This window comes from Chanos chanos, chromosome 2 (genome assembly GCF_902362185.1).
Source record: "Chanos chanos chromosome 2, fChaCha1.1, whole genome shotgun sequence".
Taxonomy (NCBI): domain Eukaryota; kingdom Metazoa; phylum Chordata; class Actinopteri; order Gonorynchiformes; family Chanidae; genus Chanos; species Chanos chanos.
The window spans coordinates 1,817,366-1,845,030 of record NC_044496.1 but is presented as its reverse complement, the minus strand read 5'-3'; the positions used below and the strand labels follow the sequence as shown (position 1 = coordinate 1,845,030).

The window sequence follows — 27,665 nt, the reverse complement described above, 5'->3', positions numbered from 1 at the left end:
CATCGTGGGACGATCCTCCCCGGTCAGTCGCAGCGGTACCTGCTAACGAACATCAGCAACACGAGGAAAGTTAACCGTAAGGGTGGACACCTTCTGCATCAGCTGGCTGCACACTCACCTGTGCTCACAAAGCGCAACAGAAAACAGCTGCTTAGTTCACAAAACGTTTTCCCGCGCATGTCTCAGTCTGATTGACAGGTTGATGGGATGGCCTCCTGCTCGTCTCACTAAAGCGGCCATTTCTATCTGAAGTGTTTTAGTATCGCGATGTTGCTCAGTGTTTTAGTATCGCGATGTTGCTCAGTGTTTTAGTATCGCGATGTTGCTCAGCTGTGTCTAAAATCCCGAGGTCAGCGACTCTTCGCCAGGCTTCCTGTCGGATGTCGATAGACGCTGTAGAGATTTGTGTTTTTGTGATAAAAGGTCTCAGACTGTTGTTAGTCACCTGTCTGAACCCGGTCTTCCCCCGGCCCCTGGCTGAGCTCCAGGCTGGGCCAGCAGCTGGCTCACGAGGGGGGTGAGTTGGGGGTGGGGTTGCTCTGCTGCGTCAGAAACTGTTGATACACAGAGCGGCAGCCTGGAGCCTCGGAGGCCTGGCACATGGCCACGGGTGCACAGCCACAGGGAAGGCGCGGGAGTGTTTGATTTCAACTCTGCCCTTGCCAACGTCACGTGAGGTGCGCGCTAGGGCACGGTCAGGTCTGGTCGCCTGCCAAACGTTTGCCTCCGCTGGCAGGCACTGTGAACCCCTCCCTATATACGCAAGCCACCACCACGGAGCAGAAAACCCCTGTCTCACTATAGCAGCTGCTTTGGTCTTGTGGTTGCATACAGAGAAGAAGAACGCGTTCAGTGAAGAAGGGTGCAGAATGAAAACCTTATTAGACAATGATAAAAATGTTAAGCCACAATCAAAGAGTGATTCTTGTATGGATTTGAACGCGTCTCAGTAAAGAACAGAAGTCACTGTGATTCTTACATACATTTTAATGTGTCTCAGTAAAGAACAGAAGTCACTGTGATTCTTACATACATTTTAATGTGTCTCAGTAAAGAACAGAAGTCACTGGTGTGTCACCCGGGCGCCGGGGTTATGCGTCTGGCGACTTGTGAGTTGTTTGAGAATCCGAGATTTAGCAACCGTTTTACAAGCAAATCAGTATTATGGCTGTTCCATGTTTGAGGTGATGTTGACGGTCCATGACTGAAGTTTGTTTTGTTGGTTTTTGTACCATGCTGGCTCATAACCATCTCCTCACAAGATAAATGAAGTGAGAGGTTTGATTAGTGTATCGCTTGACCAGTAAAACCCAACCTCATCCTCGTTAGCTCCTCTGGTTAATGAACAATCAGAGTCTCGATATAACTGTGAAGCACATTGACTGGAGCCCATAAACACAAGAGCTTGCTCCGTCAATTATTTAAGAACAGGGGGAAAAAAAGACCCTGAATAATTAACAGCATATACACGAGAGACATGAGCCTTAAACTTGGTTTCCCTGTCTTCACAGACATGCTGTACAAAAAACACTTTGTGCTGAATGATGAACAAGTTCGAAAAGGATGAAAGGATTAATGGTCTGAGTCTTATTCCAGTTCTCTCAATTACCTTCACAGACTGTTAATTAAAACGATAGAATGAATCAACACAGAGCAATTTAATGCATCTAGTAACTTTATTTATTAAACTGAAGTTTTGTCAGGGCTTTTTTTTAAATCAGTCTTAAAGTAGTGATATGATCTCCTTATTATATGTGTTTTATTTTAAACTAGTATTTTTTCTATTACTTCTGAAGTCACTGTGGCCCTGTTTATACCTTGCATTAGATCCGATTTTGGTGATTCAATCACAAGTGGACAGCTCTAAAGTACAGGTGTAAACGCACCCGATGCGCATTGAAGTCGCATCGAGATCCGATCGCTCAGACCACATTAGGAGGTGGTCTGGACCGTATATGACCATTCGTTTAGCAGCGTAAACACGGATGCGATCCCGACCACAGTGCACGACCGCCGACTTAGCTGACGCTGAGGTAAATAAATCACGTTACGAGTCCACGGGTTAAATGAAACTGTTCTGAAATTTGACCCCGGATCAACACATGATAGCAAATTGTTAGAAAACCAAACAGAATACCAAACTACAATAATTCTGTTCGTCTAGATATTTAATATAGGCTACATCTCGCGTCATCGTGTCATCTACAATCAGTTTATTGAGCCGAGGTATACGGGCAAGGCATCGCTTATCTCTGCTAGCGGGCTCGGTTAGCCAAACGTATTGTAAAGGGATTACATACACCACAAAACAGGAATCTCGTTCTTTCATACCTTACTTTTTAAAGTATGTAATATCTTTAACCGCCGTTTCACAGTCGGGTGGCTCCAAACGTGATAGTTTACATTAGGAACTGTCGACACAATTTGACGCATTTCATTTGCAAATGTTCTAGATTTCATGCAGTTACATATTTCGTACGACATTTGGAAAGGAAAATGATGTTCGTGTTTATATAGAGCGGGGAAGTGAGATCTCATCGCAAGTGGTCTCTCGAGACACGTGTGGAGACGGATTCTAAAGCCAGGTGTAAACGGACATACTTTAGAGCGGTCCACTTGTGATCGGATCACCAAAATCGGATCTAATGCAGGGCGTGAGTTATGAAAACAGAAACGGTTTGGACCTGTAAGGGAAGTGTCACGTTAGGAAACGCTCAGATCAGTGGCTTGCTTCTGGCGTGTGAACTGGTCAGTGATGAACTGGTCAGTGATGTTGGGTAGAGATGATGCTCAGCGTTGGTGTTGGGTCCAGAACTCTACATTTTTGGCTCATTTAGTGGATTTGTTTATTTGTTCTGTTTTGGGGGGGTTTTTTTGAGGGGGGGGGGTCTTTTTCGAGATTTTATTCCTGGCTTATTTAGTATGTGTTCGTGAGTAACCTGTCCCGACCCCACACCTTTTTTCATTGATCACAGAAAAAAAAAAGCAAATTAAATGGACTGCGCAAAATGGATTTGTGTTCTCTCCAGAATTGAGTTTGTGTAGATTTCCTCTGCCTTGCCAACCGCTGGCGTCTGAGGTGATGCAGTCGTTCATTTTGCATAAGGGGGACGTTAGAATCTTTTATCTGGGTCTGTGGACAGTACCATCCTTCTCCTGCATTTTTCAATACGAGGCCAGTTTGAGACGAGATGAAACTAAATCCTGTCATAGAAACTGAGAAACACACACACACACACACCTTTCCCCAGAGTCCAGTCAAGCTAAAGGAGTTATGTTCTCAGACTCTGGTTTTGAGGAAATGGAAGCCGCCTGATACAGCACAAAGCAGAAAGAAAAAAAAATAAAACAGTGCTAATATTGATGGAGCTTCTGAGCGATACTGAGCTATGAGTGTGAGTGACTGTCAGTATTTGACCGTCAGTATTCGACCGTTCAGACTTAGTTGTGATCTAAACGGCTGTGTCTGGTTTCTCGCACTAACAGGAGGAGCTCTGAGGCCACTGCTTTGGCCCGGCGTGAGAACAGTAGCTTTTAGATATATCTTTACAACGCATTTAATGTTTAAAACATCCCTGATTTAGTTCAGTCGTTTGAATGTGGCAGGACTGGCTGTGTTTGCTGTCTTTTGAGTGGAATTGTAAATGCTTCTCATTTGCTTGACTAAAGAGTGTGTCAAATACCACAGAGTTGTGGATAAAAGTCTATCAAGGTTGTGCAGTGTCTGTGGGGCCCAAACGCAGGAATGGAAGAGACGCTCGCCCTCTGGAAGACGTGAGATATGCAAAGTATTTTTAGCTTCAGCTTTTACCTCAGGAGAAAGGAGGAGGAATGGCTTGTCTTTTGACCTGAAAAAGAGTTTATGACTCTGTTTCCAACAAGCTGGGTCTGAACAGGGTCAAATCAAAGGATCTGGAGTGACCAAATATCCTTTTGGATTGGGTGGAGGGTGCAAAAGGCATTTTAAATGTGCATTAGATTTGATATGCTGTCGGCTGTCTATTCTGGGTGCAGCAGTTTGAGGGGTGGGAACGTAAATAGTACTGGAGGCCTGTTTAATCAGAGGCTTTGGTCTCCTACACAGCCTGCGAGCGTGGTCACATTCCAGGCCTTACACAGGGTGGCCCAGATTACGTTTGATTTCTTCTCCTTTCTGAGTTTTTTTTTTTCTCTCTGGGGTTGCAGTTGTACACAGCGGAGTCATAGTTTGCCTAGAACTGTGTTGTGTAAATGTGAGTTGTTATGAGGGTTTGTGGCTGCACTTTTGTCCATGGAGAACTGTAAACGCAGCGGGTGGGGGTAGGGGGTAGGAGGTGGAAAGGGGGGGGTGGGGGGGGGGGGGTTGAGTGAGTGACTGTGCGAGTGGGGGAGGGTCTATGGAATGTGGTGTCTTGGCGAAAGGGTTGGAGTCTGAACAAATGCTGGTAGTTTATTTGGTGAACCCAGTTTGCCTGTCACCGTTACATGTGTTTGTTTTAGCTCCCTGTGTGACGGGCCACTGATTCACACCCCACCCCCTCTTTTTGTTTCGATACTCAATACGCAAACTTTTCTCCCCGACCCTCTTCTAGGGTTAAAATTAGGAAGGGCTTACTTTAGCTCTCTCTCTCTCTCTCTCTGTCTCTCTGTCTCTCTCTGTCTCTCTGTCTCTCTCTGTCTTTCTGTCTCTCTCTCTCTCCCTCTCTCTCTCTGTCTCTGTCTGTCTCTCTCTGTCTGTCTCTCTGTCTGTCTCTCTCTGTCTGCCTGTCTCTCTCTCTCTCTCTCTCTCTCTCACACACACACACACACACACACACACACTATAAATATATATATTTGTGTGTGTGTTTATTCTTTCTTTCTTTCTCTCTCTCTTTCTTTTGCTCTGCCTCTGTGTCTCTCTCTAACTGGTATGATTAATGGTTTGAGTTGTGGTCTAGCCTGAGGCCGGCTTGTTGAAGGTGGTTTCAGAGACTCTGTCTAGAGGAGGGGCAGGTAGCTACACGTCCTCCTTCTGGACACTTGGCCCCCTGGCCCCCGCCAGTATGTCTGCTCCTCAGAATGAGGAGGTGCTCGGCAGGGCTGGACACCAGGAGCAAAACAACAAGCAAGCTTAACCTGAGGTTTTTTATTTTAATGTTCTGTACGAAGGGGAAATGTATATACAGAAATCTATGACTGCATGTCCACCTGAGTGTGAAGGTTTTTCAGCGGAAGACACATGTTCAGTTCTCTTGCCTGTGAGTGTTGAGGTTTGAGTTGTGTTGAATTGTCTGCTTTCATTGGTCAGGGCCAGCCCACCATCACATCTCAACCCCCCACCCCCCACCCACTTTAACTGAGGCCGAATAAATGATTGGATGAGGCCCACAATGGAATAAAGCCCAGTTTATGATTTTGGATTAAAGAATGCAAACTGGGCCCCCTCCCTTCCCAGTGCCTGTTGTGGCAGGCCTGCTGGGAGCACACTGTCACTCAGCTCTGATCTTATATTAAGACAGCTCTGTGAACACAAAGCTGCTGGAGCACCCCGGCTCTGTTGGCCCAGCGCCGTCATTTTGATGTGATTTGATTAAAGAAAAGCAGACGCTTAGAGGATCGTATTAATATACACCACGCTGTCTTTGACACACACCACCCTCTCAGAGTGTGGAGCCGGAGCAGTGAATGTCAGGAGACTGCTCAGTAGTTGTATTTCACAGAGAGGCATGGGAGAGGGACGGTCTGTTTTAATCGTGTGAAAGTATTTTGTACTTTTAAATGGATACGTGTGATCTACCTTAGATTAACAGGCCGCTGGAAATCATGTTTCTTGGCAAGAATCCAAGGCCCCCGCGTTGGCACATTTGGCCCAGAAACAACCTCAAATCTGACGAAATTACCACTCCCCACGTCTGTTTCGCAGACCCCCCCCCCCCCCCCCCCCCCCCGTCTGCTGTTTGACAGCTGTTAATTTCATGAAAAGAAGTAAAGTAAGGGGAGGGTTGTCTTCGGACGACAGGGGGATAGTTCTGTGAGTCACTCTTTTTTTCTTCAGGCTCATCACTCTGTTTAACTGCTCAGAGGAATGTGAAGTCAAGAGTATTTTAGTAAAGACACACACACACACACACACACACCCTGTAGGTTTAGTTATGTTCTTAGTCAAACAGTCGTGTTGAACGAGTGATTTACGCGCCGCGGTTTCCGTGGTGAAGCTCTGTTGTGCATTGTTGTGGAAAACAGGTTATGTTCCACCTTGGTTTTCATTTTGGGGTTTTTTTTGCTTCACTTGTTTGTAGTTGTGCCATTTCATCATAAAGGTGGGACAAAGACACCTGACACGTTAGGAGGGTCACAAAGATATTTTAAGAAAATCTTTAAAGACCAAGAAAAAATGAATAAAGAAGTTCTGTGCAAGTACAATAGCCCTTCAAACAAGTGGATGGAGATTTCAAACGGCTTGACTTGCTTCTCTCTTCAGGCAGGGGTGGGTGGGGCGAGTGTGAGGGCTGATTTTTTTTTTTCCGTCCTTAAGCGAGCGTAGTGGAGATAGTGGATGCCTCTGTATGATGAGTATTGACACTTGCTGGGAGATGGAGTCCAGAGGGGGTTGGGAAGCTCCGTGTGTTTGCACATGCCAAATCATTGATTCTGCCTCAGCTCAATGGTCAACCCACCCCGGGGAGCAGCAGGCGTGAAACACTAGTGGAGTGTCTTTGGGAGTGCTAGGCTCTCGAGCTAAGCTCAGACACACGGTCGGCATGCTAAAACACGACCTCCCTCTCTCTCTCTCTCTCTCACACACACACACAAACACACACGCACACAGACAGAGGCAGAGGTGGCTCAGCTGATCACCCCCTGTGCAGAGCGTCAGTCCGAACGTTGCGAACGACAGGGAACTTTCCGGATCTGCATGTATAGCCGGTCCGCTCTCTGCCCCTTTTCCATCTTGGCCTGTCTTATGATCACGGTTATCTGACCTGTTATCTGTAACATGACAATGACCTAGTTCTACCAGAGCCGCGTGCGTCCGTGGCAACACGTTATGTCTCTCGCTGCTCCCTTGATCTGTTCGTTTCCCAACTGACGGGACGGGCTATTGAATTAGTTCTGGAGAATTTTTCAGCCGAATGACCGTGATTTTTTTTTTTGGCTGTGTGGATAGTAGACTTCTCATTAAAGTGTAAAGGTGACGTTAACACGTGTGCTTCCGTTTAATGCTCTCAGAGAACGTGAATGAATAACTCTTAGACACAAAAGCCTTGAGATGAGCTGGGCCCTGTGGAAACATCATACAGCCTGGGGTCGTTAGCATGTACGCGTAGTCTAAGAGCCTGGGTGTGTGAGTCTGCGCTAGCAGTAAAATGAATGACTCATTAATGGATCCGACGGACGTGAAATTTTAGGAGGTTTTTTTTTTTTTTTTTCTTAAACGATGAAGACATATGAGGCTCCTCCATCATGTGAGAAATAAGCAGGAGAATGACTGGGGGCTTTTATTGGCCTGCGATCCATCCCTGTCATCTCATAAGTGTGGCTTATCAAATTGGAGAGTTGCTGTCAACATCCTGACTAATCAATTTCATGCCTTCCCTCTGGGCCGCGGACATTAACCCTCCACTGCGCTCGCCTCAGTGTGCGCCGCACTGAAATGGTGGCTACTCACATTGCTTGTGTTCAAGGGAACTCTGTGTGTGTGTGTGTGTCGCTCAGGTCTCCCTGTGTGTGTATTTCTGAGGTTCAGGCTTGTGTGTGTCTCAAGGCAAGTAGGAGCTTTGTGATTTTTTTTTCTAAAAAAAAAAGGTGCTTTTCTGTGGATATCCAAAACATTTTGAGGCTAAGCTCTTAAGGTGTTTACTGTATTTACTGTGTGTAGTTACGTTTGAAACCAGCCCTTTTATAAGTAGAGATTTTTTTTGACAATATATGTATTAGTTTTCTCTTTTGCAACGAGTAGAAGATGGATGCATTCTGAAATCCAGAGAGACAAAAAAACCCCAAAAAAACTAAACAATGAAAACCAGCAGGCCAAAAACACACAACACCAGCTCAGATTCATACATACAACACCAGAGGTTACAATGATAATGTGCACTAAGAACATTCAAGACAGTCCCTGCAGCCTGACGACAGAGACTCCAGGCTCTTCATAGTTCAGATAGAGTTCCCAAATTTGATAGAATTGAGTCTGTTTTTGAATGTAAGAGAGGTGTAAGGTTCTCTAATGGCACTAAATCAAACTGCATGCTCTGTCAGCCTTTAACAGTTGGTACTTTTTCATTAATCCACCGCAGTAAACTGCTCTGTCCTGCAGCGGAAGTAAGAATACAGTACAATCTCTTGTCTTTTGATGTTGCATATCTGTTTGGGCAGCCCAGGAGAAGGGGCACTGGGTCCATCTCCAGTTCCAAACCCAATGGTTTTTTATTTCAGATAGCACATTGGACCAGTACCTTTGTAGCTTAAGGCATGACCAAAGATTATGAGTAAGAGATATCAGTTTCTGTCTTGTATTTCGAGATCCTTTTTGGTTTAATTATTACGAGGGTTTGTTGGGTGGAAATGCAGAACTGATGTTGTCAGCATTGTGGCTGCAGATCCACCCTTACACAACATGTGAACGCTTGTCACAGCTGATAAGACAGACAGGTTTAGCACATCTCTAGGTTGGCATGGTTGATCTGCGTAATAGTGGAGGATTGAGTTGTTTGTTGCCTCCCTGTGACCCAGTAAAACGTGGATGATCATGCTGCGTTTTCAGCCCTTATTTGGCAGCTAGCCAATCAGTCGCGTATGCTCATAATGTGATTAGCCTTCCTCACGGCCAGGCCAGTAAACCTGCTAACAGCATTACATACACAGAGAGAGACAGGGAGAGGGAGAGGGAGAGGGAGAGAGGGGGGGGGGGATATAGCAGCACTGTGAGGGACAGAGATGGAGTATTCTAAAAAGTTAAAAAGTGGTCAGGACAAGGGTGGTATACAGCAGACAGGAGACAAACAACATGGTTTTAACATTCCTCAACTGACCAAAGTTCCCCGAACAAGAATCTACATGCCTGCCTTTGGGGGCAAGTCTGCCTGTGTGTGTGTGTGTGTGTGTGTTTCTGCAGCCATGCTCTCTGATGCTTCTGCGGGGGAAATGAAGCCCTCTGTAAGACACAAAGATTACCGTCTGAAGGCCATTTCACAAATGTGAAAAGACAGGGGCTGTAATGTGGTGGGTCGGGGCAGACTGAGGCTTGGGGCTGGCGGCAGGTTGAGTTGTGTGTAAGGGGAAAATGTTGTGTTCTCTCTGATAGACCTTTGTTCTTTACGAAGGCAGCTACACCTTGACCCCTTTGTGGTGGCACTCTGTGTCCCGTACAGAGCTCTGTGTTCTGCCCAGCCTGCGGGGCCAATAACCTCCAGAAGGCTGGGAAACCATCACTGGGCTATACATCAGTCCCTTCTTCACTCTTACTGGTCTATACATCAGCCCTGTTTACACTCTTACTGGTCTATACATTAACCCCCTCTGCACTCTTACTGGTCTATACATCAGCCCCTTCTTCACTCTTACTGGTCTATACATCAGCCCCTTCTTCACTCTTACTGGTCTATACATCAGCCCCCTCTGCACTCTTACTGGTCTATACATCAGCCCCTTCTTCACTCTTACTGGTCTATACATCAGCCCCTTCTTCACTCTTACTGGTCTATACATCAGCCCCCTCTGCACTCTTACTGGTCTATACATCAGCCCCCTCTGCGCTCTTACTGGTCTATACATTAACCCCCTCTGCACTCTTACTGGTCTATACATCAGCCCCTTCTACACTCTTACTGGTCTAAAGATCAGCCCCGTTTACACTCTTACTGGTCTGGTCTATACATCAGTCTCCTCTGCACTCTTACTGGTCTATAGATCAGCCCTCTCTGCACTCTTACTGGTCTATAGATCAGCCCCCTCTGCACTCTTACTGGTCTATAGATCAGCCCCCTCTGCACTCTTACTGGTCTATAGATCAGCCCCCTCTGCACTCTTACTGGTCTATAGATCAGCCCCCTCTGCACTCTTACTGGTCTATAGATCAGCCCCTTCTGCACTCTTACTGGTCTATAGATCAGCCCTGTTTACACTCTTACTGGTCTATAGTATGGTGTATGTGTCTGTGAGTGAGTGTGTGTGTGCGTGTGTATGTATATGTTTGGGTGCACAGACACATTAACTTCTTTTTAATGATGTTCGTATTAAAACTCAAAGTTTGATTAAAAAGTAAAACCAAAACCAGAATGCGCTCACATACTGGAACCATCCGTGATCCATGTCTGCGTTCACGCCACTTTGATCTGTGTTGTCATACGTACTGAATCATTATACTGGATCTCTGATTCTCCCATACCTTTGCCTGTTTTCTTTGGGTGTGTAGAGTAACAGCTGCAGTCTTCTCAGAGTAAAAGAAGAGCATTTTGACTGTGGAAAGAGAAAGACATGATATTTAGCCTGGCTGGGAGCTCTTGTATTAATCTTTTGTAATGGTTAAAAGTTAACTTAGGCCGTCGGATATGGTGCAAGGGTCGTCGGCCGCTGAGAATGTGCTTCATTTGAACGCTTTTCTTCTGTCATCCAGAGTGTGTCACACGCTGATAAAGTCAATGCAGCTTCTCATGTTCTAGATAAAAGATTGGGTGTGCGGGGGGTGGGGGGGGGGGGGCGCGACGGGCGAAGTGCAGGATGTTATATTAAAGCTTTTCTTTATCTGTCTTCACCGAGGGTAATGGTGGATGTGGTGGTTTTAACAGTTGAAGAGGAAGTCCTGTCATCGTTTGTGGTCATTGTAAAGTGTTGTAAAGACAGAAGCTGGAGCCCAGTATCAGAAAAAGTTTCGTTTTTTTTCCCCTTTATTTATTTATCCCTGGGACATACCCAGCCTCTCCTCCTCTCATCACTCTTGTTACTGATTTATTTTTTTATAAACATTTATTTATTTTAAAGCGTAGCATTTGCACTGACCACTGGTCTCCTGTCCCAAGCCCTCATGGCTCCGTCTGCAAGCCGCCCCTGTTCTGACTCCCTGTGCTTTTATGGCCTCTGTGTTGGACCTGAATTCCTGCTCTGCACATGCCTTGGACCTCCTGCCTGTGATTGCCTTACCTTCTCCTCCTGTGCGGCCATTAGCTGCTCCCAACCCGCGCTCACACGGGGACCCGCTAACCTGCGCCCCCCCCCCCCACACACACACACACACACACACACACACACTGCCCTGCGAAGATGGATGTGGGGCCCAGATGGGTCGGAAAGAAGTGGAGTGTTGGGAGGAGGAGATCAGGGCCTGTATACAGATGGTGTAGTTTGGCAATTGGTGGGGACGGGGGGGGGACAGGGGTACGGGGTACCGGCGGGGGTATGGGGGGGGGGGGGGGCGACTTTATGTACTGTTTCCTGAGAAACAACACCTGTGTGTGCCTCTGGTTTGACTGGTGGTGTTGTGGTGTGTCTCTGGGCAGAATGGGGGCGGAGCCTGGGCCGACGAGAGCGACAGCAGCAGAGGAAGAGGAGAGGCTTCCAGAGACTTCGCCAAGGTGAGTGTGTGTTTTAGAGTCGAGTCAGTTATCGGAGTTAAACAGGGCATAGAGTCGATTTTTTTTTTAAATGAAAGGAAATATTTTCTCAACCCAATATCTATTTTTTTTCCCTTTGTGATGAAAATATATCAAAAATATTTCAACTTCAAAAATACTCTGGGGTCAGAATGGTTAGCCAGTTGATTTCTGAAATATTTGGAGTGTGTTCTGTCTTGACCTTTGCCTTCCTCTGACCTGTAGCTGTATGAACTGGACAGTGACCCGAACAGGAAGGAGTTTCTGGACGACCTTTTCTCCTTCATGCAGAAGAGAGGTAAGGCAGCAGCCTCATGTGTGAAGTGGTACGCCGTGAACTTGCAAAAGATCTTTTTCGGGGGTCCTGCGTGACCCTGGCGTGGCGCGGGGGTCAGGAGGGCTCGGCTCTGAGCCGTGGCTAATTTAAAGAGCAAAGCGCCGGGCAGGCCCCGTAATCAGCCGCCTCTCACAGCGTGAGCCCTGAACGAGGGGCAAAGCTAACGATGAGAGTCTGAGCACTGCTCTGTGGTGCACACACGTGTCCTCCACTTACCAAAAAAAAAAACCCCCAAAACACTCCCTTGGTCGCGCGTGTCAGCTGTCCGCCGCGGTAATTCGTTCACATGCTAACCAAAAGGGACTGGAACCATCCAGTGATCCACGCCTGCGTTCGCGTCACTTTGATCTGTGTTCCGGGGATTCCGATTCTTTTGGATCGATGACAGAGAAAGGCCTTTGCCCGGACACGCAGTCATCGGCGATGTCCGTCCAGATGTCGTAGATGTGGTGGTTGCGTAAACGTAATGAGAAGTGATGATTCCAGTTCATTACAAAGTGACAGTTCCTCCTTTGCCCACCCCCACCCCAGACATCTGCCCAACACATTGCCTGCGCAGTCGCTGAAATGTGCGTGAGTGTGTGGGAGGTTGAGTGTGTGGTCTGAGGAGAGAAAAGGAGAGCATGTGTGTGCTTGTGTCTTTGTTTTAAGTCTCTCTCAGTGACTTTTCAAATGAGGAATGACATTGGCTTAGGCCTTTGTCATTTAAAGTTTTGCCTGTCTGGACACAAACCTGAAAATCAAGTCTGAAATGTTTACTCGTGTAAACTGCTCCAGGGGAAACTCTAGGGTGGTCAGACATGCTTTACTGAACTTATTCACAATGCTTAAGAGGTCAAACGTTGAGGCTATGGAACCTCCATAGCAGATAAGTAGAAACTGCCCAAACATTTATATGTCATGCAAAAACAGCCATAACTTTTGTCCCGGTTCGGGAGAAAGTGTTTGTGTGGGTCTATTTATAAATGCCGCTATGAAATGGAAAGTGCTGAGAAAGATGTTATGTAAGTCTCCTCAGTTTAAGTGTTGCCAAGTAGGGTCTGTGTGTGTTTTTTTTTTTTCTCTGTCCTGGATGGTCTGTCTCAGGATGATAAATTAGTTTGTGTTAGAGAGAGAGAGACTTGTCACACGGCCCTGTTAGCGGCTTACGGGTCTGGACCGAGGGGAGCGGACTCTGACCCCGGCTCTCGTACTGGTCAGATGGAAGTATTTTGTCGGACGAGGCGCGTGGGAAGGTTTTAGCGGGTTCCGTCACCGCGGCCTCTCCGCTAGAGCGGTGGAATTCCGTGGTCGCTTTTCAGCAGATTTCTGTCGTCGTCCGCCGATGTTTCCAGGCTCCGTGCAGGGGGAGACGTGAGGCTTCTTTATGGATATCCTCAGGGGTTAATTCCCACAGGTCAATGCTGTTATCCGATGGATATATCCAAATACACGGTACGGCGAGTAGCTTGCCTTACCTGTCGACCTTTCGCCTCAAAAATATCCCGCTTAAAAAGCTGAGAGGCCCCCCCCCGCCCCCGCCGGTGAGCACAGCGTGGCTGAGCTCCACTGCCTCCTAAAAGGAGAGGTCTTAATCACAGAGAACAAATTGCTTGGCAGAGTTCCCGCTTCACGTTAAGAAGCGTGTCCGGCACGCCAGCGTTCTGCTGTTGAATCAGCACCGTGAGTGTGTGTAAACATCACGCCGCTCAGCAGTGATACAGCCAGCGCTACCATCAGTGCTGCTTTAAGTTTGTTTAAGGTTTTTTTTGTTTTTTTGTTTTTTTTTACTTTTACTTTTATTTAGTTTGTTTTTAGAATCCTTGCTGTCTCTGAGGTTGTTTTGTGGAATGTGTATTTGGATTCCGGTGTTCTTTTTTTCTCTTTAAGCTTTTTTGATCTCTGTTATTGTATTTTAAATGACTTTCTTCTCAGATCGGTTAGCGTGAAAAGTGTTTGTCTTCTCTGCCTACTCTTCTCTGCTTACTCCACTCTCTTCTTTTCATTCCTGTTTTTGGGGGCAAAATGTGAGGAGGATGCAAAAGAGGTTTTTTTTTTTTTTTTTTTTAATTCCTGTTTTGTGGGTGAAATCTGGGGAAGACATGAGAGAGGGTTTTGTTTTTTTTGTTTCTTTACTGGCAGAGGAGGGCCCTAATCAGACAGAGGCTTTTAAGCTGCTCAGTCCTTGGGAAACGGAAGCCAGGGAAGGAAAGTTGTTTGAGAATCCCTCTTCCTCTTTGAGTGCATAAATAAAAGGAAGAGAAAAAGGGTCTCTGCATGTGTGTGAGAGAGAGTGTGTGTGCGTGTGTGTGTGTGTGTGTGTGTGTGTGTGTGTGTGTGTGTTTGCGTGTGCGTGTGCGTGTGTGTTCGTTGCAGTGGAATTTTCAGCAGCTGTCTTAAACAGACGATGAAGAGGCCCATCTCAGGGAGGCCCCATGTGGAGAGAGAGAGAGAGGAAGAAGAGTTTGGCTTCGCACATGTTAAAGGAAAGCTGAATTAAAACATTATCGTTTATCAGTGTCTGCGTCTACGTCGACAATTTGAACAGTTCATTTTGCACAGAGAGTCCGGTGGCTCTCGTACGTGCAGTGAGCGCGGCTGGAAGCGCAGGTCACGGTGTTTGGTGTGGACCTGTCAGGGTGGTTTGAGGGGAAGGGGTGTGATCCAGGACGGTCGGGCTGTAAGTGAGAGAATGGGCGCTGTATTGGAGAGGATAAAGTCTGCAGAGCAGCTAAATGTCTGTCAGCGCTGTCCACTTGAAATGATTAATGCTCTTTACTGTGATGGACAGGGCCAGTTTGGCGTTCTGTTTAAAACATCAGAACAGAGAGAGGAGGAGGGGGGGGGGGGGGGGGGGGGGGGGGGGGGGGGGGGGGGGGGGGGGGGGGGGGGGGGGAGCGTGAGACAAGTGTTTTCAAAACAAAACAGAAAACCGTTTGTGGTTTGATCCATCATGGCATCCTGAGTCAAACACTGTGTTGCAGGTGCAGTAATCCTCACGTTGAGCAAGTGGAAGGGTTTTGTTTTTCTCTCTCTCTCTCTCTCTGTTTTTTTTGTTTTTTTTTTTCCTTTTTTTCTTTTCCTTTGAATTGCGGCTCTAGAAGTCAGGCTGGCGGGAAGGGACATGCAGTGGAAGTGATCTCTTGCAGTTTAGCAGCTGGTACAGATTCACAGTTAGACTGATGCTTGAAGAGCTGAGGAGGGGGGGAGTGGGGGGGCCGGTCTGGAGTTGTGTTGAGTTTACTTGTGGCCATTCTGAGATTTCAACTTCCCAGGCTCTCGTTTGTGTTTGCCAAGGTCAGGCTCGTACGGAAGGGGCCACGTCGGCATGGCGATGCGGCCCTGGCGTGGGAACAGGGGTCGCCCAGCGGGAGGAGGTGAGGAAGTCCCAGGCAGCAGGAGCTGAGACCTGGGGATCTGTCCACACTAATTACACCCTGAATAGGCTCCAGGGGATCTGTGTACACATGGCCGCAGTGTACAGCGCACACGAAGCTTCATACCACACCGTCTCTAACACGCATGTTCTCACAATAGCCTCATTCATGTGTCCTGCCTTTAACATAGTTAATGATGTCTTCATCTCTGACTTCAGAAAACCTCCCAAAATCCTTTCCCGCGTTTTACTCGATAAGGAGTTTCTCTGAACGTCGCCACGTCAAACCTACCTCTTCCTCTCCACGTGTCTTTTGTGACGGAAGAACGTGTTTCTGTAAAATTGTGAAGGGTGTGCCGATTTTTTTTTTTTTTTTTTCCTTGAGCAACGAGGGGGTGTTTATTTTTGGCGCTTTTGAACGTCCTGCTGGGCTGCGTGCAGCTCGTTACGTAACTGAGAGAAGAAGGAGGGAGTGATATTACTTCACACTCTTCTGTCTTTCTTGGTCACCTTGTTTGTCTCTGTTTATTGTGCTACAGTTACAGCCACTGAAACTTGATAAGGCCGCGGGGCTGGGGTTTGCATTGGCTGGGTGGTGTGGAGGTGGGGGCGAGGAGGGGGGGGGGGGATTAGGGGCCCTCCTGTCCTTCAGGATGATTAATGAACCCCTAAAACTCAGGGGCCCCCCACCTTTGATAGGGGACCAGTGACGGAAGGCCAGAGAAAGAGAGAGAGAGGAAGGCTTGTCTGAAGTGAAGGGAAAGTAAAGAGGGGATGAGAAGAACAGACAAGGGAGGTAAACGACAGAGGAGAGAGTTTGATAGAAAGAAGGTCAGGGTGAAGGAAGGGAGGCAAGAAGTCTACCCACATGGAAGCAAGACCACAGTCTTTCATTTCCACTAGAGGCAAGTGATCCATCAGCAGGGCCAGACAGGGGGAGGGTAGGCCCCCCCCCCCTCTCTCTCCAGCGCGAGAGCAGACTTCTGCTGTGTCCTCCACAGACATCTCACTACGTTCTGATCTAAGCTGAACTAGAACTAGAGTTCCCCAAAAAAGAAACCTGTTATTGTCCTACGCATTTTTGCTTTTGATTAATGTTGTGGGCACGGAGTTGATACGCTTTTGGCCCCTGAGAGGCAGTTCAGACCACACCCGTCACTGCAAAATTACAAAGCGGTACATGGGAGCCCAGCCACTGCGTCCTCCAGCTCGGCTCCTAACAAAAGGGAAATGTTGTCTTTCCTGGTCAGCGCAGAGGAAAGATTGTGATCTTCTGCAGAATCTCTGGGTGGGTTTCGCAGACCAACAAAGTCCCGGGCCTCTGCTTCTCTCTCTCTCTCTGTCTTTTTTTTTCCCTCTCTCTCTCTCTCTCTCTTTCTTTTTGCCTTTTCTATACATCCCCAACTGCCCCATCTTTCTCATTTCCTTAATTTGACCACTGGAAGTCTGTCTGTCTCCCACCCCCTCCACACACACACACACACACACACACACACACACACACACACAGAGACGCGCTGAGGTTTTCTCCGGCGCTGTAATTCCGAGCGGGCTGTAGGAGGATTTGGTAGGCCTAAGCTGAGAGCTATGAGACCCTTAATCACAGGGTCTGTAAGTGAGTGAAGTGAAGTTAAGTCTTTCCAGCCTCCTGCCATGCTAAACTCTTCTGTGTGTGTTTTACCATCTGGGCAGGGACCTGTGGCCCTTAAACAAACTGTTTACGGATTGAAGAGAGCAGAGCTGCTCTGACAGGTTGGCCGGTGTTACACCACACGGGCGTAATACTCGCATCACCACGTGAGAGGGACACCAGCTGCTCGCTGCTGCAGCCCCGCTGAGGATGAGAGGCGCTTCCTTTATCTCAGCAGAAATGAAAGCGTTAAGCGTCTCCGTCAGACAGGTGATGACGGCTCGCTCTCTCTTCATTCCGTCACATAAAATGTCCCCCCGTCCCCGAGAGCGGGCCCAGGAGTTCTCCTAGCTCGGATGTACACGTCCGCTTGAAGCGGATTTTATATCGTTCGCCCGTTTACGCGTTTCTGTCATTCTAGATCAGGACCGTTAAACCACCGTATTGATCAGCTCTCCTGAGCTCCGAATACACCTCATCATCTCGTGACTTCGCCTGCCAATCTGGCCGTCCATTGATTGGAAGGACTGAGCTGTTTGTTAGAGGGGAAAAAAGAGGAGAGGCGGGGGGGGGTCCAAGGACAATCTGTCAATGATGCACCTGCCTCTACGTCCTTTATTTACCCTCCAGGACAACCCCCCCCCCCCCCCCCCCCCCCCCCCGGACCCCATTGGCCCATGCGCTGTCATCAGCCTGACTGGACTGTGCTCCTGTGGTGGCAGCGTGTCAGTCACACTGACCGGAGCGCTCGCTTTTCTTGCATCAGATGAAATATGACACAACCTCTCCCCCCTTGCTGGTTTACGAACAAATCGTCCATAAATTACACAGAGCATGACAGAAGGACTGGCTGGTTTCTTAAGTTTGTCGTTGTTAAGGCTCCGCGTTGACAAAAACCAGTCAGGAGTCGTGGCCCATAGAGTGGGGTGGTTCAGAGAACTGGCATGTGCAGTGAAGTCACACCCCCCCCCCGCTCCGTTTAGTTCCCACTGAGAGCCCTAGTACCCACCCCACCCCCAGCCCCCTCTGATGAGGTGTTGATTAGACTCCAATCAGCTGAAGCCTGTTTGGCCCCCGGGGACCACGGTGACTAGGGTTACAGTCGAAGTGGCCTTCTCAGTTTTCGCGCCATCCAGCCTTTCCAGTGTGCCCACCCCCCCTTCATCTGTCCAGGTGACCCATCTTTATGACCTAAGAAAACAGAGTCATATTACCTCCCTCCCCAACCCCCACCCAACCCCGATCTCAATTCTCTCCGTCATCATCTTCTTACCCAACTAATCTTGACCAATGAGATCAAAAGCTTGTGATCTGAGATTGGGACTGGAGCCAAGTGGATATCAAGTGGCCATTTGATGTTAACGCTGTATTTCGCGAGGGTGATTTTCTTGGTCATGAACTCGTTTTTATCCAGACGTCCGAACGTAGCCGTTTCTGAATTTGAAAAAAAAAATCTGTGATCTTAGCCTTTATTTTATGGTGTTTTGGCCCTGAGGGAAAAAAAAAAAAGATGTCTTTGTGCTTTTGGTCTCAGTCATGGTGATGATGAATAAATTGCTTGTGCGGTGTTGTCTTTTGGGACATAGTGTATAATCTAAAGTTCGGCCGTGACACCACTTCTAACCTTTGGAATGGCTGCTGTCAGCCGCTCTGTGGTTTTAATATAGCGATCTGTTTAACAGCTAATTACAGAACCATGTGATGAACCATCCTCTCTTCCATTGGCCGGAAGCAGCTTGATCCCGGTTTATTTGTGATTTTTCTTTTTTAGAGTGTGTCAGACCAGAGTGTGGTTTTAAATTGCTTTGGCTCCCAGGGGTGTTGCTGTGGTTACGCTGAGACGAGACTCGTAGGGTCTTTTTTTTTTTTTCCCCCCCTCATGTTTGTTCCTCATTTAGATCATAAAGGGTTTAATCCGCACCATTTCCATATTTAGTCACAATTAAATGGTTTCTGCCATGCATTCTGTTTTTTAGGAGTTACTGTTACTGTACGGGATGTTTGTCCAACTAAGTATTTTGTTTCCATGTGTTCATATGGAGTTTTTGAACAGGTATGTGGAGATGAAGATCATTGATGAAAGCGCTGTAGAGTGTGGCACTTGATCTGAATTGGTCAGTCATGTGAGTGGCTGTCTGCAGACTAAAGATAGCAGATTCCATGCCCTGAATGGGGCTTTGCCATCTACGTCCTCACTCTGTCATTAAAAATAAAACAAACGCAGTCGTGGCTTTAACGCTCCTGACATTGTCCACCAAGCCCAGGACCGTGTAAACAGAATAAACACACACGTACACATACACATACATGCGCACACACACACACATACACGCACGCACACACACACATACACATATATATACACAAGGCTTGAGCGCTCAGTTTGTCAGAGCTGCGGAGAGTGGATTGAGCAGGAGGCAACAGGAGTCAGTGTCTGTGTAGAGGAGCAAGGCCTTGTTTGGGATAATCTATGCTTGTGGAGGAGGGCCTGGGGGAGGGGAGGAGGAGGGGGGGGGCTCTGAGAGATTTTGAGAAGAGACAGACTCTAACGTAAGATTTGGGGGTCATTGATATGATGTGTGTCGTGTCTAAAATGGAAATGCCTTTATCAGCCCGCTGTTCGGTTCTTCAGGGTGTTTTTTTTTTTTTCTCCTCTTCGGGAGGTGTGCCATTTCTCCTCTTCGGGAGGTGTGCCATTGAGCGCTCTGTTACCCGTTCTTTCCCCTCTGCTCCCTCCCTCTTTCTTTCCTTCCTTTTCTGTCTTCCTCTTTTTGCGTTTAAAGAGGTGGAGCAGGATGTCGGTGAAACCTCACACCGGGCCAACGCATTCGGTGAAAAATTCATTTCCTGTGTCCTCTCCCCGGTCCCTGCCTGCTGGATGGCTGTCACTCTCTGGCTCTTAATTATTTAAAGAATGCCAGTAATGTGAAATCAGCGATATTTAATTTACCACACTGCTGTCAGGCCTGGCCCATTGATTTATTATAGAACCCTTTTATGCAGACAGCTGTTTTGCTCTAAAAATAGGTCAGGGGTCAAATGTAATGACTTTGTTTTTCTCTGTCTCTCTCTCTCTCTCTCTCTCTCTCTCTCTCTCTCTCTCTTTTAGATGTGGAGTGTGTATTTTGGGGGTGTGGGGTTTGGTTGGTTAATAGATGTGTATCAGTGAGATTTCGACCGCCAGGTTCAGTTCCCATGTGCAGCGAGTCACAGAGGCGTAAATAAAGAAGAAGTGTGAAGATGTTTTTGTGATCTCAGCCCTTACGAGTAGATTAGCTTCCCACATATGGGCCACATTACTGAGAATCTGGTGTGACACAGCGCTACATGTGCACTGGTGCCCTAGCAAAAGACTGGAGTTCTCCTCTATATCCCCTATCATAGCATTTTGTTTGTAGTTCCTTATTCTCATTCTCTCTCTCTCTCTCTCTCTCTCTCCCCCTCTCTGTGCATCTCTTTCTCTCTCTCTCTCTGAGTTGTTTCTGATGGTCCAGCTGTACTGGAGCAGAGGTGCTGGGCTCTAGCCAGCTGCTGTGTGCTCTCTGCTGTGTGCTCTCTGATGAGAGATCCGTGTGGAAAGTGGAGCAGTGAATTTGGGAGTGGCTCAGGGGGGCCTCGGCCGTGGCACTTCCCACCACCGCGACCTCTGACCTCGCCTTCCATTAATCACCCAGATCCTGATGGGCTTGTCCCAAGGGGAAAATCAGCCCTGGCAAGGCATGATGGGAGGTGAAGCCTGTGGCCAATTATACTGTGTTTCAAAGCAGGTCAGGCTCCCTAGCGGACTGTGGGCCAATAACAGGCGGAGTTCTCAGGCTGTGAGCCACAGGCTGGGCCGTTTAGCTTGCCTGTCCGGACCCGCGGCGTCTCAAACGACGGTCGTGGTTCCCGTCTCTTCATTGGTCTGGACGGGATCCTTCTCCTTCGCGTTCCCATCGGCGCATGTTTAAACTTCAGGTTCTCTCACGTTAAAGAGCTCACATCTACAGACTAGCGCTCTGCTCCTCAGGTCACACTGAATGATGTGGCCGGTGTCAGACTGAAATAGAAACAAGAGACAGTGACAGCTGTTTGAATTGTCTTTTGGTTTTTTGTTTAGTTTTAACACACATGTGCTGAGTAAAGGCAATCTAGAACTACCTCATAAACACAGGTATAACCCCCCCCCCCCCCCCCCCCCCCCCCCCCCCCGATTGACGGCAGCAGCGCGGTGACTGCTCCACAGAAAAGCAAAGCCGTGGTTAATATGATTGTGGAGGGGTGGAGGCGTCAGGGTGAATTAATGGTGTTTGGCTTTAGGCCAGGCCTATTGTGCATCTCCTCTTTCCTCTTTGTCTGCAGGGACGGCTCCGTCCGTATGAAAACATGGCTTCCTGCTGACCTGCACTTTAATTCAGACATCAATAACCCCTAGCTGACCCCTGACCTCTGCAGTTGTACTAATTGTTTGATGCGGGGTTGATGTGGGGCGTGGCATTAAAGAACTGCTGCGTTTGGGCCTCGTGGTTCTGATCGTTCTGGCTCTCCACTGCTTGTTCTGGAAGCCATTGGACCATGGGGTCACCCGGACCTCATGGTAGTGACATGTTTAACCCCCCCCTCCCCCCAACATCACTTAGTTGGTTGTAAACAAATTTTGGTAGTGAAGTTGAATATTTGTTTGTTTGTTTTTCTGTTTGAAATCTTGTTTTAAGGAAATTAAAATGCGCAGTATGCAAATGAACTTTCTTCATGTTAAAGATGAGGATTTGTTTGTTTGTTTGTTTGTTTAAAAATGAATATTTGGGTTTGGATTGCTGTCAGATCTGAAGTAAAGCATTGGGTCTTCAGGTCTTGTTGCTTATGACTGATGGCAGAGAGACCAGCAGGGTGACGTCATCACGCTGTACTCTCCTTTACTTTGTGCGGCTTGTATGACGGTAGCGGACAGACTGGCGCACGCCGCCACGTTTGCGCAAGACGCATGTGACCAGTTCTCCCACACACACACACACACACACACACACACACTCTGACTGAGGCCAGTGGCCTAATTAAAGGCAGCCTGACGAGAGCTGTTACTAAGTTAAGATGGGAAATCAGGGTTAATCTTAAGGCTGATCACTTTGCTATTTGAAAAAGTCATTAATGGGTCTTATTGGTCCTGTGAGCAGGCTGTGGAGTCCGCGGGATTGGCCAGGCATTATGGCACAGAGAGCTGGCTGGGTCTCCGCCCAGTGGCAGCGGCACAGTAGGAGTGTGGGGACTTAGTGCCTTACAATCCCTCAAATAAGCCTCATTATAGCGGACTGTCCATGTGTCTTCCACCGATCTCAGATTAACCACCCAGCACTGTCCCCGCCCCATGCGCAGGGTCCCAGGAGTGCGGCCCTGCAACCCCCCCCCGGCTTTTCCCAGCCCAGCGGCCGACCCCCCCCCCCCCCACCTCCCCACCCCCTGCCTCCCGCGCTGGAGATAAGCTGCTGACAAGATCAATGCAGCGCTATCAAATATCTTCAGCGTGTTTGCTGTGCGTTTGCGAATCCGTAGGTTTCCAGGTCAAGCTTGTTTGTGTAAAGCAGGCTAATATGTATTCTCCTGCTCTTCCCTCCTGTGCTGCTTTCAAGGCGCGCTCATCCGCTCGGCCGCTCTGTCTGCTGACTCGGTGTGTGCGCGCGCACGCGTGTGTGTGTGTGTGCGCGCGTGTGTGTCGTGGGGGGGGGGGGGGGGGGGGGCTCACCGTGGAAAACAGAGCTCACTGTGGAAAAGCTCAAAATGGAAATAAGAGCCCTGTGTTGACATGAAATCACATGTTTTATCCAGTGGCTGTTTTCAGTATAAATACTTACTCACTGAAATAAAACAGAAAATGCTCTAAGGTGCTGCCCAAATGAGAATTTGTCCATGTAATGATTTGAGGTTTATTTTGACTCTGCGATATTGATTGTGGGTTTGTTTGTTTGTTCTCTGCCCAAAGGTACCCCAGTAAACCGGATTCCCATCATGGCCAAGCAGGTGTTGGACCTGTACATGCTGTATAAGCTGGTGACGGAGAAAGGGGGCCTGGTGGAGGTGATTAATAAGAAGATCTGGAGAGAGATCACCAAAGGGCTGAACCTGCCCACCTCCATCACCAGTGCAGCCTTCACACTTCGTACTCAGTAAGGACGCCCTCTCCGTTTCTCTCTCTCTCTCTCTCTCTCTCTCTCTCTCTCTCTCTCTCTCTCTCTCTCTCTCTCTCTCTCTCTCTCTCCTGCTCTTCTTTTCTCACTTTCTCTCTCTCTCTCTCTCTCCTGCTCTTCTTTTCTCACTTTCACTCTCTCTCTCTCGTCATCCGCTGCTCTGTTGTTCACCTGTGTGGCGTGTGTTTTGTTCTCTGTCAGTTACCTGCCACTCATGGGAAGGCGGGACAGATTTTGATGGATTTATTGACTGGGTGTGCGTCAGGGTTGAGGGGGATTGTGGGAATGTTGCTGTAGTGACCACTGCACTTAGCTCTCCCTTAATTGTCTGAGTCCTTTGACTCCTTTATGTATTTTTTAAACCAGGCTCTACACATCTGCCCCATCTAATGGATGCGAGTAGAGATGGGGGGGGGGGGTCCTTTCTTCTGTATTGATTCCCACAGTCATCTCCGTCATGAGCTTAAGCCGTCCTCTGATTAATGTACAAGGAAGATATTGTGATTATGCTCCCGTAAACCTCGCATGTCTCAGCAGGGCCTCTTACCTCCTCTTATAGTTTAGTGAGATCAGATTTAATATAGCCAATATAACATGTGACTTATTGACAGTGTCACTGATTTGCATTAGCAGCGCTAGACAAATAGTGATCGCTAAAACCTTAACATAATTGGTTTTAGTGTAGTCCTTGTGAGGGTGGCTGTATACTTTGTGTATATAGGGAAGACCCACGCATTGTGACACAAAACATTCTAAACGCTTCTCTGGTCCTAACCTGGACTGTCTGCATCTGTTCATGTCTGTTCCCTGGTCCTCACAGTGCTGTGTGTATGACAGTTCTGTGTGTGTATGTGGCCATCGTTGTCTTGTCCTGACAGTACTGACTGCATGTGTGTTCCCTGGTCCTCACAGTGCTGTGTGTGTATGACAGTTGTGTGTGTGTATGTGGCCATCGTTGTCTTGTCCTGACAGTACTGACTGCATGTGTGTTCCCTGGAGCTGACTGTATTGCACGTGTGTAGTTTTTCTTTCTGACACTGCTCTGTGTATGAGATTGCTTTCGCCCCAACAGTGTGGTGTTTACTCATGTCCTCTGGTCCTGACAGTACAGTGTGTATTCATGTCCTCTGGTCCTGTGACAGTACAGTGTGTATTCATGTCCTCTGGTCCTGACAGTACAGTGTGTATTCATGTCCTCTGGTCCTGACAGTGCACGTATGTGACAGTACTGTGTGTGTGTGTGTGTGTGTGTGTGTGTGCTCCACAGGTATATGAAGTATCTGTACCCATACGAGTGTGAGCGGAAAGGCCTGAGCTCTCCCGGGGAGCTGCAGGCCGCCATCGACAGTAACCGGCGTGAAGGTCGTCGGCCCAGCTACAGCGGCAGCCTCTTCCGTTTCTCTCCCTCCCCCAGCACCGCGCCACACATCCTCTCGCCTCCCAAAATGCACCTCTCCGCTCTGGGGGCCAGCGCTGCGGGGGCCCTCAACGGCCTCCAGACCTCGCCCGGCCCCTCCCTCAAGAAGGGACTAGGTGAGTGGGACACTTGGCTGAGGGTGTTCTCAGAACTTTCTACTCTACAGAAGTGATGGAAAAAGCACACAGAGCATTTCCCTAGCACATAGATTTACAAAAAGTGTCTCTGTGTGTGTATGTGTGTGTGTGTGTGTGTGTGTGTGTGTTTAAGTATTCTGCTTTTTCTAGAAGGTCTTTCAGTAGTGTCAGTAGATTAGGCTACATTCTCGCTTTGTGGCCATCATAGCTGGAAAGATTTGAGTAATCCAAGAAAATTCCGCGTTTCCTGATCCACAGTAACGCTGTGTTACCGTTGTTTTGGGGAGCATTGTGAGGACACGCATTGATGTGTTCATTTTCCACATCCCAGCCTTTGTTTGCTGCGAGCTCTTTTGTACTGGTCGGCATGGTTTTGTCCTGGTCGGCATGGTTTTGTGGTTTTAGTGCTCTGTGGAGATGAGATGATAATTAGGGTGTAAAGAACATCAAAGCTCTATAGTCTGGCAGTGGGTGGACTTCCAGGTGTGTCCCCCCCATTAGAGATCAGAGCCTGGGGGCGGGGTGTTATTTTCCTTTACAGTCAATTAAGGATGTGGCTTCCACTGCACGGATTGGCCCTGCATTCAGCAAATGTAACTCAGTGTGATTTCTCCCTTTGCCACAGAAACGACCTTTTGTTTTGTGAGGCTTTTTGTTTTTGTTTTTTATTATATGAGGGTAGTACTGGAGGCAGGACCTGTAAGCTTAAGTCTGTCACTCACTGTTTCCTAAATGTGGAGTTGGATTTATGTAGTCAGTGATAATCTACCATCGTTGTGAACAGTGCTGATGATTCACTAGCACACGACTGGTCTCCTCATTTTTACACCTACATGTTTCTTATATTGTCACCACCAGTTTAATGTTGTGTGCAGTCTTTCTTATAATTCTCTCTCTCTTTCTCTCTCTCTCTCTCTCTCTCTCTATCTCTCTCTCTCTCTCTCTCTCTCTCTCTCTCTCTCTCTGTGTTGTGCAGAGGAGAGTGCAGCTCTGTTAGTGGGCCGGCCGTCCATGGCCATGGCTCTGGGGCAGCAGCAGGTGGCAGGGCTGGCGCGTGCTGCCACGCTGGAGCAGCTGAGGGAGAAGCTGGAGACGGGCGTGGGCGAGGGGCCGGAGAGGAAGATGGCGCGGTTGGCAGAGGAACAGCAGAGGCTCATGCAGCAGGCCTTCCAGCACAACCTGCTCGCCATGGCATCACAGGTGCCCATGAACCTTCGCCTGGGCACCGCACGAGGTCAGTGACAGCTCGTCACCCTCAACCCTTCTCTCTCTCTCTCTCTCTCTCTCTCTCTCTCTCTCTCTCTCTCTCTCTCTCTCTCTCTCTCTCTCTCTCTCTCTCTCTCTCTCTCCCTCCCTCTCTCTGTCTCTCTCTCTCTCTCTCTCTCTCCCTGCCTCTCTCTGTCTTTCTCTCTCCCTCTCCCTCTCTGTCTCTCTCTCTCTCTCTTGCTTTCTCTCCCTCTCTCTCTCTCTCTCTCTCTCTCTCAAGCATAGATTTCTTCTAAAATAAAAACAACAGTGCTCTTCTGCCTGTACGGAAGCCTACGTTTCATCGACAGACGTCCTCACAAACACTGACTAACTGTACCATTCACACGCTATGAACTCTGCAGTTTGACTATGGCAACTAGAGGAAGAGAGAACTTTGATGGAGGTTTTTACTTATGTTCACATTTTTTGGGGGGGCGGGGGGGGGGTGCATCTGTTTAAAAAAAACAAAACAAAAAAAATAACAATAATTGTTCACTCGACACAGTGTGCTTAGAGCAAAACCTACAAGTCGTGAACTTACTGATAGAACGTGAGAGCTGTTGAGAAAGGCACAGGTCTCCCAGACTCGATCCTCCCGTGTGTGTGTGTGTGTGTGCGCGTGCATGCGTGTATTGTGTATGTGTTGACTTGTCTTTTGTGCTGTTTTAGATGAGAGACAGGACCTGGCTCTAAGCATCTCCTCCACTGGAGGTGCCAGCATCAGTGTGTCTGTGGAGGTCAATGGCACTATATACTCAGGTACGTCTCTGACTGACCAATCACGGCTCGGTCACGTTCAGCAGAACAGTGGTGTGTGACACTGATCCCTGGCTTGTGTTCAGTAAGGCACCGTATCGTAGTAACAGGCTGTGTTAAAAATGGAACTCCTGCCCAATCCAGTCCCCAGATGAGTTATTGAAGAGCAGTTTGAATGAAAAATAAATAAAGGAATAAACAAAGCTTAATGACAACTTGATATCTCTGCAGAGAGATCTTCTCATTTAGATCATCCCATAGCCTGTTTTCCATAAATTTAATTTAATTTAATTTTGTTTTAATTTATTTTATGAATTGAAAAAATCAAGACACCATCCACATGATGATTAATTTGATATTATTTTTATTTTGTTCATGTTTTTTATTTTTATATTTATGATGTGTTGTTTGTTTTGCTTTATTTATCTCATTTTTATTTTAATTTTATGGGATTTATTTATCTCTCTCTCATACACAGGAACACTGTTTGCTCAGAAATCAGCGGCAGCCATGGCAGCGGCGGCAGCGGCAGCAGCGGCGGCGGCCAGCATGTCTGCAGCTACCACAGCGCCCCCTGCTGGCCCCAGCGGAGCCTTCAGCTTCCCACCCTCTGCTCCATGCCACAGCCCCACCTCCACCTCCTCCTCCAAGGGGCCAAGCTCGGCCGAGCCATCCACGAGTAGCTCACCTTAGTCTGGCTTGACCTGCCAACCCGCTCCTCAGGCTTTTCTCGTTAAAGGCCCCAGCCCAGCATGAAAACCAGTACAGAAGTCATTGATTTTTAAAAAACAAACTGTTGCACAACCAGTACCTCTTTTCTCCTGTCGACCTTGGCTGTACAGAAATATGTCAACATGTTCATGACTGACACACACACATGCGCACACACACACACACACACACACACGCACGCACTCATACACACATGCACACAGATACGCACACACACACATACACACATGCACACAGATACGCACACACACACACACACACACACACACACGTACACGCACTAACACACATACTCATAGTCGAACACAGCAACACTCTGTGCTGTGGAAAACGCTAAACACAA

General features: G+C 48.0%; 1 protein-coding gene across 1 annotated transcript in view; it reads left to right on the top strand.

The window, feature by feature from the left end:
- Nucleotides 1-27,283, top strand: part of LOC115805885 (AT-rich interactive domain-containing protein 3B) — a 35,465-nt gene extending 8,182 nt beyond the window's left edge. The window contains exons 3-9 of the mRNA XM_030766583.1: nucleotides 11,457-11,531; nucleotides 11,775-11,847; nucleotides 22,828-23,011; nucleotides 24,300-24,569; nucleotides 25,570-25,820; nucleotides 26,504-26,593; nucleotides 27,069-27,283. Of these exons, the coding sequence (XP_030622443.1) occupies nucleotides 11,457-11,531; nucleotides 11,775-11,847; nucleotides 22,828-23,011; nucleotides 24,300-24,569; nucleotides 25,570-25,820; nucleotides 26,504-26,593; nucleotides 27,069-27,283 (1,158 nt within the window). The remainder of the gene's footprint in view (nucleotides 1-11,456; nucleotides 11,532-11,774; nucleotides 11,848-22,827; nucleotides 23,012-24,299; nucleotides 24,570-25,569; nucleotides 25,821-26,503; nucleotides 26,594-27,068) is intronic.
- Nucleotides 27,284-27,665: the final 382 nt, after the last annotated feature.